General features: G+C 45.4%; 1 protein-coding gene across 1 annotated transcript; it reads left to right on the forward strand.

Moving 5' to 3' along the window:
• The first annotated feature begins 14,197 nt into the window (after nt 1–14,197).
• On the forward strand, nt 14,198–14,530 carry MRPL36 (mitochondrial ribosomal protein L36). Its single transcript, XM_006893178.1, has one exon. The coding sequence runs from the start codon at nt 14,198–14,200 to the stop codon at nt 14,528–14,530; it is 333 nt and encodes a 110-aa protein (XP_006893240.1).
• Nucleotides 14,531–16,031: the final 1,501 nt, after the last annotated feature.

Consider the following 16,031-nt stretch of genomic DNA (forward strand, 5'->3'; position numbering starts at 1 on the left):
CAGGCTGCTCCTTGGAGGCAAGGATTCTGGGGCTTCGTCTGACATACTTTGGACATGTTGTAAGGAGAGACAGGTCTTTAGAGAGGGACATCATGCTGGGTAGAGTGGAGGGACAGCGCAGGAGGGGAAGACCCTCTATGAGGTGGATTGATTCAGTGACTGGGGTAATCGGGATGGGTGTGTGGGAGGCAATGAGATTGGCACAGGATAGAGCAGAGTTTAGGGCTGTTGTACATAGGGTCGCTATGAGTCGCAAACGACTGGACGGCACATAACAACAACAACATCTGTCAAGTTAGCGGACTTAAGGAAGAAATCAGAGAGAAAGCTTAATGCAGCTGTATTAAAGGGGGTAGGGGAAGCTCCCTGGTGAGTTCCTCATCCTGGAGATGCAGAATGGGAAGTCACACTGTGAACTTACTGGGGAGGATTTTTATAGTCTTTAGAGAGGGACATTCCACTCTAATTTATGAGCCACCTGCTAGCTCAGCCAGACAGGCAAGGCCATTTGCTCTTCTTATCAGCAGCAAGCAAGGCCAACAGCGTTTGACTTCTTCATTCTTCATTCTTCTCTTTGGTCCCCTTTGCCCAGACTTAATACTATTCATCTCAAAGCTGGACAGTCAATAAGGATGATGGAGAATGCCTTTGGGTTGTGTTGGAGGAGAGTACTGAATATCCCACGAACTGGGGAATGTACAACCAGGCTGCTCCCTAGCCGAGGATGGTGAAACTGTCTCACATACTTTGGGCATGTTATTAGGAGGGGCTATTCCTTGGGAAAACCATGCCTGCTCCACTACTCTGTTCACACAACAGCCTCCTGATCCAGGTTTAGGTTCCTCATGAGCACAATCAAATGCTCTGGGATTCCCATTCTTTTCAATGTCAACTACAACTTTCATAATCCACATAGTCAAACGCCTTTCCATAGTCAAAAAAGCACAAATGACCTTCTTCTGCTATTTCTTACTTTCAGCCAGGATTCATCTGACATCAGCAATGATATCCCTGGTTCCACGGCCTCTTCTAAATGCTGTTTGAACTTCTGGCAATTCTCTGTCCTTGTACTGTTACAGCCAGTTTTGAATGACCTTCAGTATTTTGTTTGCATGTGATATCAATGATATTGTTCAATAATTTTCACATTCAGTTGGATCACCCTTCTTGGGAATAGGAACAAATATGGACCTCTTCCAATCTGTTGACCAGACAGCTGTCCTACAAATTTCTTGGCACAGACTGGTGAGTGCATCCAAGACTACATCTGTTCATACAAACAAGTCAATTGGTATCCCAACGATTCCTAGGGACTTATATTTTTCATTACCAGTGGTTGCTGTTCATAAGATGCTTCCTGAATTTTTTTCAGTGTCAAGCAATTCTTCCTGGTACAGTGACTCTGTGTATTCCCTCCATTTTCTTTTGATGCTTTCTGGGCCATTCAATACATTGCCCATAGCATCTTTAAACATTGCAACACGACGCCTAAATTTGTTTTTCAGTTCTTTCAGCTTGAGAAATGCAGAGCAAGTTCTTCCCTTTTTATTCTTCACATTCCATTATAATACTTTGCTCTGTCTCCACATTCCATTGTAATACTTTGCTTTGTCCTCCTGAGTTGCCCTTTTACTTTTTTACTTCACCATGCTTTCCTTTAGATTTGACTTCTCAATGTTTCTGTGCAATCTTTAGTCTCTTCTGACATCTATTTTGATTTTTTCATTTTCTTCTGTGCTCTTCGGAGGCAAGAATGATGAGGCTTCACTTCAAATATTTTGGACAAACTGCTATGAGGTACTATTCCTTGGAGAGGGACATGATGTTGGGAAGGGTTGGCAAAGGAGAGGAAAATCCTCAACCACACAGTGACTGCTGCAATGGGTTCTTGTGTGTCAGGAAGTGTGAGGTTGGCGCAGGACAGGACTGGGTTCATATCTTTTGTTCACAGGGTCGCTATGAGTGGTACTCAACTTGATGACATCTAAAACAACAACAATTATTCCTTGGAAAAGGGTATCATGTTTGGAAAAGGTGGAAGAACTGCAAAGAAGAAAAAGACCCTCTGCAAGATGAATCAACACAGTGACTGCAGCAATGAGCTTGAGTAAATCTCATGGATGATGAGGATAACACAGGCAGGGTTCAGATCCATTGTTCAAATGTTGTTCATATCATGTTAGTTGACTCAACAGCACCTAGCAACAACAACAAAACACCCTACTATAAACAAAAGAATTGATGCCTTTGAGCTATGGTGCTGGAGAAAAGTATTGAATATACCATGGACTACTAGGAGAACAAACAGGTTCATCCCAGAGAAGGTGAAACCAGAATGTTCCCTGGAGTCAAGGATTCTGAAGTTTCATCTGACATACTTTGGGCATGTTGCAAGGAGGGACTGGTCCTTGGAGAGTGACATCATGTTTGGGAGAGTGGAGGGGCAGCACAGGAGAGGAAGACTCTTGATGAGATGGATTGATTCAATGATTGAGGTAATGGGAGTAGGTGTATCAGAGACAATGAGGTTGGCACAGGATACAGCAGAGTTTAGGGCTCTTGTATTCAGGGTCGCTATGAGTTGTAAGTGACTTGACAGCATATAATAACAAACAACAACTATAAACAACCGATCAGAACGGTGCCCCATCCTGCATCATCCTCATGAACTCCCAGCCTACTGTTCCAGGAATGTGTCAGTACTGCTCTTCTCTTTCTCTGTTTTCTTGGCATTACGTCCTTGTCCAAGGAGGTGCCTCCTGACAACAAGTCCAAAGCATGTGAGACTTTTGTGGAATTTAGACCTAAATTTTGTCCAAGTATCAGCTCTATAACAAGCAATTAAAATCATGGTTTTGATCAGGAACACTTTAGTCTTTAAGCTGACATCATTGCTCTTTAGTTCTCTGACACAGTCCATATCAGCAGATCTTCCCTATGAGATGTGTCTTTTGATTCCCTTGACACAATGAAGGGTGTTGATTGTGGATCCAAGTCAAATAACATTATTGACAACATAGACCTATCCTGATGTTGCAAAGTAGCCCAATGGTGAGAATTTTGTTTTCCTTCAGCAAGCAAAGTTGTGTCATCTACATAGCGCAAGCTGTTTATGAGTCTTCCTCTGATCCTGATGCCACATTCTTCTTCATAATGTCCAGCCTCTCGAACGATTTGCTAGGCATTCAGGTTGACTAGGTATGGAGAAAGGACTTTCCTTGATTTTGCAGTAAAGTAATTTCTAATTAACAGAGAAATCAAGTGACCAACTAGAAACTTTCGTGAACTTTTCTTAGCAGTAATTTTTAGGGAAGCCGTTAGGCTGGCTGAAACCTTCCTCACATAGAAAGAAACGAAATGATAGAGGGCAGGATGATAGGCAACTCTGCCAACAGCATGAGACTCTTCATTCATTGAGAAGAGAACCCGAATGGTGCCAGTGAGGCATTGAGAGGAGTACTCATCCACATAAAACCCTCAGGCAGCATGGGGACAACCTGGGCTCACAGTGGCACTCATGGGAGAGTTGTGGCTCTGAATCCTTTGAAGATTCCATGAGGAACTTTCATGGGACACAGAGCACCTGACCAACACAGAGCACAAGGCTGCACACTCCAGCATCCAGTGTTTATAGCTGTTGACCACAGCCTAAAAATACCATTGTCATTGATTGTGGGTCATCACCCCCAATGTACACGTATGAAATGAAGTAATGTGCAAGTTCTGCGGTTGTCTCCCAGGATATCAAAAATCAGCCATCTGTAAGAAGATGAAGGATGAGCGTGCAGTCCTTATGTAAGAGGATGTGTCTCAGGGATGTGACCTAGAGCACCTTTCATCTCATAAGAGATAGAAAGAGAGAGGATGGAGTGGCGAGTAGGGTTCCTCACTACCAAGCAGGAAAGACACCACGTTGGAGTGCATCTTTCTGGACCTGGGCTCTTCTTGGCCCAGAAAAGCCAAGACACATCGAGAGCTCCAAGGAACTTGGGGCCCCCATATGCTGGAGGAAACAAGGACCTTCCTGCAACACTGACACACAGAAAAAGTGTTCTCTTATATCTGACATTCTGAATTTGGATGTCTAGTCTGGGAGCCTAGTGGCAAGAAGCTGTCTTGCCAAAGGCACACAGCTCAAATCCACCACCTGCTTTGAGGGACACAGATGGGCAATCTCTTCCCCTGAGACTAAACTGCTTCTGAAAACCTGCTGGAGAGTCAACGATAAGTCAGTTCCAACTCAATGGTACATGACAACAGTCTCCACTGCTCTGGTGGCCTAGTGCTAAGGAACTGTGCTGCCAACTCAAAGGCACATGGTTCTCGTCCACCAGCTGCTCCACAGGAGAAAGACACTCTCCTTCCATGTGATTTACTGCCTCTGAAAAGCCCCTTGAGGGTCAGCTGTGAGTCAGTTCCAACTTGACAGTACACAACAACAGTCCCCTAAACTATAAAAGAATAAGTTTGTTTATTAAAGTCATCCACTCATGCCCCCTGTATTACAGCATCACTAGATAATATTTCCAAGGCAGTAAGTCAGCTGGAAAGAGACTGACCATCTTTCTCCAACAGCTCTGGATTCAAAAAGTAGAGAGATGGAACCTTTGGGCTAACAGTCCAACCTTCTAGGATATCTGCCACCAGAGCTCCCAAGAGCTAAGGGTGTAACTAAGACAGGACACCAAGTGACTCCAGGGACAAACACTGAGAGTCGAGAGATCAGGGGTGATAAAGAGGCAAAGGGAAAGGTTATAAGGCTTGAGAATGCGTGTGAAAGCCTCCCAGAAACTGAAAGTTGCTTTGACAAGGTGGTGGTGGTGATGAGAAGCAGGTCTGCTCTGAAGCTAATAAAGGCCTCAGTGTTCACCTGATCTGTGCAAACAGCCTGAGTTACCTCCAGAAGTCCTGAGGGAAAGGCAGACTACCAGTTACTGTGATACACACATAAATGAAGCCCTGACAAAGCAACTGTAAGCTAGTTAATTGTTGAACAGACATAATGTATCTAGACCTAAGGTTCTATCCGGTTTTCTGTGTTTAAAAAAAAAAAGTTTGCAATGAAATGTTGAAGGAAAAGAAGAGATTTTAACTAATGAATTATTTCCAGTCACTTTCTAGCCTGTTCATATTCTTTCATGATGTCAAGTTAGTAAAATTATTTTTCTTCTCTTTTTTCCACATTGGTATTTGTCCATTTTCAAAAATAATTTCTAACTGGTAGTGAGATTTTAGTGGCCTAGTGGCAGGAATCGGCGGTGTAATCCTGAAGGCATGTGGTTCGAGGCTGCTCTGTGGGAGAAGGATTGGCAGTCTCCTCCTGTGTGATTAACTGCCTCTGAAAACCCACCAAAGGGTTAGCTATGAGTGGTCTGACTTTACAGTACACAACAACAGAGGTACAATGGTTAAACATTAAGTTACCCACTGGAAGAGAAGACTTGGTTTGCACCCAAAGATCACAGCCTAAGAAACCTGAAAGGCGGTTATCTCAAAAAGGATTGACATAGAGACTGCAACAGTAGGCTGTCCAATGGCAACAATTTATGGCAGCACAAAACTGAATAGCATACTGTTTGTTCTCTTGTCCATAAAATCACAGTGGATCAGAACTGACGCAACAGCACATAACAACATGAATTGGAATTTAATGGAAGTCACATAAGTGATGTTTTGGAAATACAAATACCCAAGAGGCAGTTATAAACCATCAGCTGTTCCAACCCATGAGTAACTTCTTGGGAGAAAGACATGAACATCTGCTTCCCCCAAAACTAAACCAACAGGACTAAGTTCAGGTCTTTTGTTCATAGGGTCACTTTGAGTCATACTGGACTCGATGGCACCTAGCAAGAAGAGGCACTGATGCCATTGAATTGTGGTGTTGGCAAAGTGTCCTGAAAATCCCGTGGACTGCCAAAGGAACAACGAATCAGTCTTAAAGGAAGTGCATCCTGAGTGCTCCTTAGAGGCAAGGGTGATGACACTTCTCTCAACGTGTTTTGGGCATGTTGTCAAAGGGGCCTTAGATAAAAGACAGACTGGGAAAGGTTGAGGGTCAGAAAAAGAGAAGAAGACCCTCAGCAACATGGATTATTACAGGGACTATCACAGTATTGCCATGGGAAAGTCTGCTGTAGGGACCTCTCTAAAGTACTGAAGAGCAACGGTGTCTCTCTGGAGACTAAGGTGCGCCTGATACAGGCCATGGTCTTTGCAATCACTTGTTATGCATCAGAGTTTAGACAATGACTAGGGAGGACAGAAGGAGAATTGATGCCTTTGAGCTGTGGTGCATAACAACAACAACAACATCACAGTATGCCTGAACACATCAGAGGTTGTGAGAGTGGCACAGAATAAGACAAGGCTCAGAGTTGTTGTCCACAGGGAAGCTGTGAGTCATTATTGACTCAATAGCACCTAAGCAAGCCAATATAAAATAAAAATTGTTTGAAAAAGGGGGAAAAGTTAATAAAAAATACAACAACACAAAAGACAATGGGAAAGGGAGGTTTGATGACACAGTCCATAGAGACCTGCACTGCTAGCCTTTCTGGTTGTTCAAATCCACTTGCTGCTCTGAGGGGGGAAAGACTGGCAATCATCTCTCCTGCAACTTAGAAAACCAGAGAAGGGTTAGCTGTGCATCAGTTCTGCTCAATGGCAATGGAAAAAATATAAAGAAGGCAGGCAATGGAACCTTTCCTTGATGTGAACCAGCCAAGGGCAGCCTGGGGCTCCCACTTCAGATATATGAGACTATATACAAAGTGGCTACAAAGATTGGGGCCACCTTGAGATGGCTGGTTGAAGTGAATTCTGAGTCAGGTTGAGAAGTGACTGTCCTATGCATGTGTACCCTTTCCCAAGTTCCTGACATAAGGCAGCTCTTGCATTGAAGACTCTAATCTTCTTTGTCTACTCAGGACATTGGAATTCACATGGTATCACAAGGTGTTACAGTTGTTCTATGCTATGGAGTCGACTGAGATTCATAGTAACCCTCTGTACAATAGCTCTGAAACCTGCCCTGTCATGAGCCACTCTCACTGACTCTGACACACCTACTCCCATTGCCACAGTTACTGTATCAATCCATCTCATCCAGGGTCTTCCTCTCCTGCGCTTTCCCTTCACCCTTCCAAGCATGATGTCCTTCTCCAAGGATCAGCCCCTCCTGGCCAAAGGCCTCAAGTATGAGAGACGGAGCTTCAAGATCCTAGCCAGGGAGAAACTTGGTTTTACCCTTCTTCAAGACAGACCTGTTTGTTGACCAGATTGATAGGGGGGAGAAACTTGGTTTTACCCTTCTTCAAGACAGACCTGTTTGTTGACCAGATTGATAGGGGAAGGCTTGTTTACCATTACCATGGGGACATACTCAGGAAGTCAAACCTATTCCTTCCTCCCTCCCTCCCTTCCTTCCTTCCTTCCTGTCTTTCTTCTTGCAATTCATTGGTTTTAAAACTTTACACTGGCTTACCTACAAAGTCTGTATACATTGCCCTTCACACTGGATCCAAACCGTGAGACCCCATGTTTACTCCCCTCCTTAGATTCTCATACAAGTTTTACTAGTTATCTATTTCTAAAATAATGGCCTCACTCAGTGTTTGTCCTTATGGGACTGGGTTAGTTCACTCAGCATAACGCTCTCCAGTCCCTCCCAAGTTAGTGATTTACAAAAGCATGGCTCATGCCTATTTCTTAAAGATGTCCTTAGACCATCTCTCCAGCGCCCAGGTTGAGCCCACAGGGCAGGTCCTTGCAAGGACACAGAAGACAGGAGTCGCAAGAGGAAGAAGCAGCCTCCAATGTAAGTAGCAAGGCGTCTTGTGCAGCTCTTGTAGGGACAAAGCAAAGTGGTAGTATGAACCTAGGCTCTGGTTCACGCTAGGGACCTCTGCCAGGACTGGGAGGTCATTGGAGGACGCGCTCATCACGTGACAGAAGACCATCTTTGATCCTGGCGGCGGCGTCACTCTGTCCCAGTGCGCAGGCGTGGAGTCGGTGCAACCGCAGGCGCACGCGGCGTTTCCGCCGGGTTGTGAGCTCTTCTGCTTAGGTTGGGGGTACCTACCTGTTCTCTTGGATCGGGGGGGGCACCTGCCGGTCCTCTCGGATCGGGGACCACCTGCCCGTCCTCTCGGATCGGGGGGCGGTCGTGGCGGGGTCCGCGATCTCTAGTCTCCGCTGGAGCTGCGGGTCAGGCCGCAGTGTCAGGAGAGCGAACTTGGCTGCTTAAGGTGTCCTAGAGTCTCAGTTTCCCCAGGTGGGTCTCCTATACTTCCTAGCTGCGACTGGACCAACAAGAGGTGAGGGGCTAGTGGCTGGGAGGATCTGCAGATCCGAACTCCTGGGGGGACTGGACCCTTGTGGACCCCGCGGGCTGTAGGCCCGGCCACCCCGAGGTCAAGTGGGGGTACGTGGACACCCCCTCGGGATCTGGCTCTGTGACCTTCCCGGTCCCTCCCCACGGTCTCTCCCCACGGTTTCGGGCAGCCACTCAACAAGCTTATTGCACCGAACTCCATGGAGCAAATGGGAGGTCAGGCTGTATGCAGAGTGCCTGGCTCAGCTACCCTACAGTCAGACAGCAGGTCACCACGATGTCTGCTTGTCTTCTGTGACCCTCGGTCACCTTTAGTATCAGGCAAGCCACCCGTGCGCAGCAAGTGCTGCCCTTTCCAACCTAGCCAGGGTTCAGGGGAACAGGGACCCACGGGAGCCTGTCTAGTCCCAAATACAGTGATTCTTTGTGACCTTGTGTCACGTGATGTGCCATGAACGCGTATTTTTGTTGCCTCAAATACTCCCGGCCCAGGAAAACTTGGATTTATTTGATGCTTTTATTCAACAGGTAAATTACTTAAGGTATCCCAAAGTTAATTTAAATGCAGGATCTAGCCTAAGGTTAAGGTTCCCACCAGTCGAGTATGTCTTGCAAACCTTTTGATGTTTTCTATACACTTCTGTAAAGAGAACCCACCTTACCCACTGCATTGGATCCGATTCTTTTTTTTTTAAATTAATTTTAATGACCTTTTAGAGATTTTGGATTTCCATACATTCGTTGTTGCATTTTTCTCCCTGCCCACCCCTTCCCCCAGTTCGCTCTTCTCTTTAAAAAGTAAAAGTATTTCATTGGTATACAACTTCTCCCAACTGCCACTCCCCCACCCCCAGTACACTCCACTGTGCAACCTTCATTCTGGGATTCTTAAAGCAACACTGTATGAACTGTAGGATCTCCATAAGCTCTCCAAGGTTGTAAGTCTTCAAGGTTGTAAGTCTTTATGGAAACAGATGCCTTGTTTTTTCTCCCATGGAGTGGATCTTGGGATTGACCCCTGGTCGCTATGAGCTGCAGGCATCTCAACGGCACATAACAACAACAACAACTAAATGTTTTAACCACTGTGCCATCAAATCTTGTTTTTGTTGTGTTTGCTGTCACCTTGGAACTAACCCATAGCTGACCCTCTAGTGAGTTTTCAGAGACAGTAAACAGGGTTTTTAGAGGCAGTAGATCCTATGGGAAGAGATTTCCCATCCTATCAGCTGGTGGATTTGAACTGACAGCCTTTAGAATTACAGTGCAGCTTCTTAATCACTGGCCACTAGAAAGGAAATCCACTGCAGGTGAGTTGATTTTAACTCTTTGTGACCGTCATGTCTTCAGAGAAGAGGCCATCTGTCTTCCTCAGCAGATGGTTGGATTTGAACCACTAACCTTTAACAGCGAGTGCCTTACAAAGGTGGGAGGAACCTAAATTATTGCAAAGCCTTTTGTGAATTCTTGCCTGTTCATTGGTAGATTAGATGCATTGTTTTCATATTAGGGTTCAGGGGAATAAGCACTGCTGCTGTTAAGGGGGAAAACATGGCCCTAAACGCATCACTCTTTGACCTCCACAACCCTCCTCTTCCTAAACTGAAGCTCAGTAAAAGCTCATTACCATCAAGTCAGACCCAGCTCCTAGCTGACCCTCCAGTGGATTTTGGAGGCTGTAAATCACTCGGGAGAAGAAGTGCCTGCCCTGCTCCTCAAGAGCAGCTGGTGGATTCACGACACCAGAGAGATGCCGCCTCGGGGTTGACAGTGCAGCTCTCGGCTGTGCTGTCAGAACTTCCTGACCTAAACTGGAAGTACCAGACCCACTGCCATTGAGTCACTTCCCACCCATGGACCCTCCACTGGGTTCCAAGGCTGTATTTCTTTATAGGAAGGTCCTGCCCATCTTTCTGTTGAATTTGAACTGTCGTCCGTTCAGTTAACAGCATTAACACACATCATACACAAAGCTGCTGTTGTTACATGCCCTTGAGTCACTTGGGACTCTTAGCAACCCTTATGCACAGTAACTCTGAACCCTGTCCAATCCTGAGCCAGTCTCACTGTCTCTGACACACCTGCCCCCATTACTCCAGTCACTGTATCAAGCCATCTCAACCATAGTCTTCCTCTCCTGCATTGTCCTTCTATCCTTCCAAGCATGTCTTTCTCCAAGGACTAGTCCTTCCTGGCCATGTGCCCACAGTGTGAGATGGAGCTTCAGAATTGTTGCCTCCAGAAAGCAAACTTGGTTTCACCCTTTCCAGGACAGACCTGTTTGTTCTCTTGGAAAATCATGGTATGTTCAAGACTCTTCTCCAGCACCACATCTCAAAGGCATCAATTCTTCTGTCATCTTTAGTCATTGTACAGCTCTCTGACACATAGCGAGTAATTGTGAAGACTCTGGCTTGGATCAGATGTACTTTCCTAATTCAATTCGTCTTTTGATTTTCTGGCTTCTGGTACCAAGAGTGTTGATTGTGGACCTGAGCAAGCTGAAATTGTTAATAATCTCAATCTCTTCTCCACGTGTCATGGTGCTGCCAATCAGTCCATTGGTGAGAATCTTCGTTTTCTTGATGTTGAGCATCAATCCATATTGAAAACTGCAGTCCTTGACCTTCTCCGGCAGATCTTTCAGATCCTTCACAGTTTGAGTGAGCAAGGTTATGTTATTTGTATAGCGGAAGCTGATGAGTCTTCTTCCTTCAATTCTGATGCCACATTCCTCCTCATTAAGCCCAGATTCTTGACTGATCTGTACTGCATGTAGATTAAAAAGGTATGGAGGCAGGACGCATCCCTGATACATTCCTTTCCCAATTTTGAACCATGCAGTGTTTCCTTGCTCTGTTTTGAGCACTGCTTCCTGGTCCAAGTATAGGTTTTACATGAGCACAGTCTACTGCAGATGGATTTTCATTCTTTTCAAAGTTAGCCACAATTTGTTGGGATCCACTTTCAAATGTTTTTGCATAGTCAATGAGACACAGATGGACATTTTTCTGATATTCTCTACTTTTAGCCAAGTTCCATCTGACGTTCGCTATGATGTCCCTAATTCCATGGCCTCTTCCAAACCCAGCCTGTACATCTGGTAGTTCTCTGTTGATGCGCTCTTCCAGTTGTTTCTGGATAATCTTCAGCAGGATTTTGCTTGTATGTGGTATTAGTGATACTGTTTGGTGATTTCCACACTCTGTTGAATCACTCTTTTGGAAATAAATATGGATCTCTTCCAGAGAGCTGTCCTCCAGATATCTTGGCACAATTTGATGAGCACGTCCAGGGTATCATTTGTTTGCTGAAATGTTTCAGTTGGTGCTCTATCAATTCCTAGGGCCTCGTTTTTTGCCAGTTCCTTCAGAGCAACTTGAACTTCTTTCTTCATCACCATTGCCTCTTGGTCATATGCTGTTTCATTAAATTCTGTGTCAGCCAATTCTTTTTGGTATAGTGACTCCATATACTCTTCTGTCTTTTGATGCATTCTGGGTTATTCAGCATTCTGCCCGTAGCATCTTTAAGTATTGCAACTTGAGGCCTAAATTTGTTCTTCAGTTCCTTTAGCTTAAGAAATGCTGAGTGAGCTCATTCCTTTTGATTCTCTGACTCCAGCTCTTTATACATTTTATTATAATACTTTGTTTTCTCTTTCCAAGTTGCCCTTTGAAATCTTCTGTTCAGCTCCTTACCTTCTTGATTTCTTCTCTTTGCTTTGTCTTCTCATCATTCCAGTGCAATATTCAGAGTTTCTTCTGGCTCCATCTCAGTCTTTTCTTCCTCCTCTGTCTTTGTAATGACTTTTTGCATTCTTCTTGGATGATATTCTTTATATCCTTCTTCTCCCTATCTGGTTTTCATTCATTAATGTCCAAGGCCTCAAACCCCTTTTTAAGATGATTTTTAAATTCAGGTAGAGTAGACTCCAAGTCAAATTTTAGTTCTTGTGAATTTGATTTCATTTTCTTTAGCTTCATTTTGAGCTTGCATATGAGTAGTTGGTGGTCTGTTCCACAATCAGCAACTGGCTTAGTTTGCACCACTGATAATGAACTTCTCCAGTGATGCTTTCCACAGATGTGGAAATCTGAATCCTGTGTTGACCATCAGGTGAGGTCCATGTGTATAGCTAATTGTTTGTGTTTCTTATAAAAGGTACTTGGAACTAATAAATAATTGACAGTACAAAATTCCGTCATTATATCTCCATCCTCATTTCTGTTACCAAGACTGTGTTTTCCAACTACTGATCCTTCCTTGTTTCCAACTTTTGCATTCCAGTCACCTATTATTATTAATGCATCTTGGTTACATATTCAGTCAATTTCCAACTGCAGAAGTTGGTAGAAAGCTTCTATTTCCTCCTCTTTGGCTCTGTTTGGTGCATATATTTGAATGATACTGGAATTAACAGGTCTTCCTTGTATATGTGTAGATATTATCCTGTCACTCACAACATTGTATTTCATGATGGATCTAGAAATGGTCTTCACTATGAAAATGACCTCGTTTTTCCTCACCTTTTCATCTCCAGTATAAATAGATCATATGCTTGGTTATCTGATTGAAAATGCCCCAAGCCAATGCATTTCAATTCTGGTGGCCTAGTGACAAGAAGCTGTGCTGCAATCTCAAAGGTTCACTGTTCGAGGCCACTAAATGCTCCGCAGGAGAAGGATGGGCAATCTCCCTCCGTGTGTTTACTGCCTCTGAAAACCAGTGAAGGGTCAGCTACACAACAGCAACATTTCTTTCTTAACAATGTCCAGTATTCTTACATGTGTGCTTCTCACATTCCACGTTCCAATCATTAATGTCTGCTTGCAACTGTTCCTCTTCCTTTGTCTTTCTGAATATGAGTCCTTGGCCTCCAGTGCCATATCTGCTAGGCGAATCTAATTGTGCTCTATCGTGCATAGAGTTATTTGGGAAATGGGTGGCTAATTCTTCTTCCTCATCTGTTTTACTTTGGCTGCCTATCTTGAGAGCATATCTGAGAGATAGGCGTTCTACCCAAAACAGCAGATGAAAGGTCTTTCCCCATTACACAGCTAACAGATTCAGTGTTGCCCAGCCCCCTTTGTCACAGCTGTTGTTGTGGTCCTGTCCCCCCACTCTCTGCCCTACTAGCATCCAGATCCATTTCTTTGTCTTACCCCACCAGCACCTCTCTTCTCATACCCCCACCTCTCAGCTAACCCGATAGGCTGTCTCAGGTCCCTGGTCACTTCTGTCTGCTCACTGTCACTCTGCTCTCCGGGGACATTGACATGCTGTGTAGGTTGTCTGGGCGGCTGGACAGATTGTCAGAGCTGGTGGGCAGGTTCCCTGGGGACAAGACCTTTGGGGTCAGGGGTCCTGGGGTTCCTACTCCTAGAGGCCAGGGCAGGGCCACTGGGGTTTCTTCAGTAGGAAAGAGGAAGTGGCTGTGAGTGAGGGGAGAGTCCTGCGGCCGGAGGGCTTGCTCAGAGTGGACTTCTCTTGTGGATGTAGATGCTCTAAGTTGCCCAATGGAGCAGAGATCTCTTCACCAACAGGGACAAGCTGGTTCCCTCAGAGTACTGGTTTGATAGGGATGGACAAATCAGAAACTGCCTATCCAGAATGGGGACACTAAGGCGCAAGGCGTAAATTAGCTGCCTTATGCACTTTCACAAATGTAATTATGACTAAGATGATTGTGGGGAGGAAGCTCACTCTCTATACAAATGATAAAGTGGATGAAGGATTGGGTGGACCACGGTGTGCGTGCATGGAGCACAATATATATGAACAATAAAAATACTGATTTACAGACAGCGGTAACACATGATGGCAGCCTTTTCTTATTGCCCCGTAGGTCCAGGCCGCAGCATGGCAGCCCGTCTGATGAGGACAGTGGCCGTTTCCATCCTGCACCCTTTCCTCCATCTCCATCGCTGTCCAGCCCCGTCCCGCGGCCTCTCTGCCCTCCTGCCAGGACCCCTCCGGAACGCATTTCTGCCTGACATGGGGCTCCTGAAGCCCCGGTGGGCAGTGCAGCCGCTTCTCTCGGACTGTCCGACACCAGCCCTGCAGCCTGCCCTGGGCTTCAAGACAAAGGGCGCCATCAAGAAACGCTGCAAGGACTGCTACCTGGTGAAGAGGCGAGGCCGCTGGTTCGTCTACTGCAAGACAAACCCGAAGCACAAGCAGAGGCAGATGTAGCCGCCTTGGCTCCAGAGCGCTGTGCAAAATGATTTCCCTCCTACTGGGGAAGACGGCTTGACCTTTTCACTAAAGGAAAATAAAAGGGAAACATTTTATAATCTTAAGGTCTGTGGACTGGACCATTTGACCTCCTTCCCAACCATCTCCTCTCTATATAAATCTCTTGTTGTTCTTGTGTGCTGTAGAGTCAGACCAACCCCTAGCTGACCCTCCAGTGGGTTTTCAGGGGCAGTTAATCACACGGGAAGAGATTGTCCATCCTTCTCTTGTGGAGCAGCTGGTGGCCTCAAACCGTGTGCCTTCAGGATTACAGCGCAGCTCTCTTGTCACTGAGCCACCGGAGCTCCCCTATATAAATCTAAGTCCAGTGAAATGAGAACCCTGCGTGGGCAACAGCTTGTTTTTATCTGTCTTTCTTGCAAGCTGCCTGTGCTTGGGCTGGAGGGCAGAGACAAGAATGGTGGGAAAAGCCAGTTTTAGTCCATGAGGTCAAAGTACGAGTTGCCAAGACCTGGCAGCATAGTCCCTAGACAGTTGCCCTAACCCAAAGGCCAGGTCTCTGGCAGTTAAGATCCACCAGCAGTCTCCTCCCTCTTTATTTACAGCCTCTGAAAAGATGGCAGAGCATCAGCTATGAGGAGATTCCAACTCACCTGCAGTGAGAGAGAAGAAACAGACACATTACCATTGTTGTTTGCCTATCAACTCGGAACTGACTCATAGCTGACCTTCCAGCTGGTTTTTAGAGGCAGCAAGTCGCACAAGAGAAGATTGCCCGTCTCATTCCCGCAGAGCAGGTGGTAGATTTGAACCGTGTGCCTTCCGTATTGCCGTGCAGCTTCTTATCACTTGACCAGCAGAGCTAGAGTTCCACTGTGAGCATTGAGTTTATTCCATGCATATAAATCGGTACCAAAGCCGACTGCATCATCTTCCTCCCATGGTTTAACTAGTGGAATTGAACTATGGTTCTTTCAGTTAACAGTCCAGTGTGTGAGTGTGGATAGAACTAAATTCAGCCTGACAGGCATTCTGAGGGAAGCTCCCAGCCCTTTGTTGGTGTTCAGAGGTACTGTTCCTCTGTGTGTGAATTTAAGCTGATCTCAGCATTTCAGTCCTAAAGAGCATTAAAGGCCTTGATGGCAATCTTTTAACTCAAGGGACATGTAATTAATTTATATAGAAAAGTAGATTGGATATCAATCTGCCTTTCCCTGCATGATGTTAACCTCCAAGGACTGGTTTCCTCCTGAAAATATACTCAGAGTAAACAAGACGAGGTTTTACCTTCCGTGCCTCTCAGGAACACACTGGCTTCCCTTCCTTCCAGACAGATTTGGGGGTTTTTTTTGCAGCCAGCTTCAAAGGCATTGATTCTTGTGTCTTCTTTTTGGTGTCCAGTTTTCAGTGCTTAAACACAATTAGGGAGAAAGACGGGCAATCTCCTTCCGTTCAGTTAAAAGCCTCTGAAAACCCGCTGGAGGGTCAGCCGTGGGTC

The sequence above is a fragment of the Elephantulus edwardii genome, unplaced genomic scaffold (genome assembly GCF_000299155.1).
Source record: "Elephantulus edwardii isolate Elephantulus edwardi_28Jun2011 unplaced genomic scaffold, EleEdw1.0 scaffold00125, whole genome shotgun sequence".
NCBI lineage: Eukaryota > Metazoa > Chordata > Mammalia > Macroscelidea > Macroscelididae > Elephantulus > Elephantulus edwardii.

Coding starts and splice junctions, on each gene's coding strand:
- MRPL36 (XM_006893178.1), top strand. CDS start 14,198: ATGGCAGCCCGTCTGATGAGGACAGTGGCCGTTTCCATCCTGCACCCT.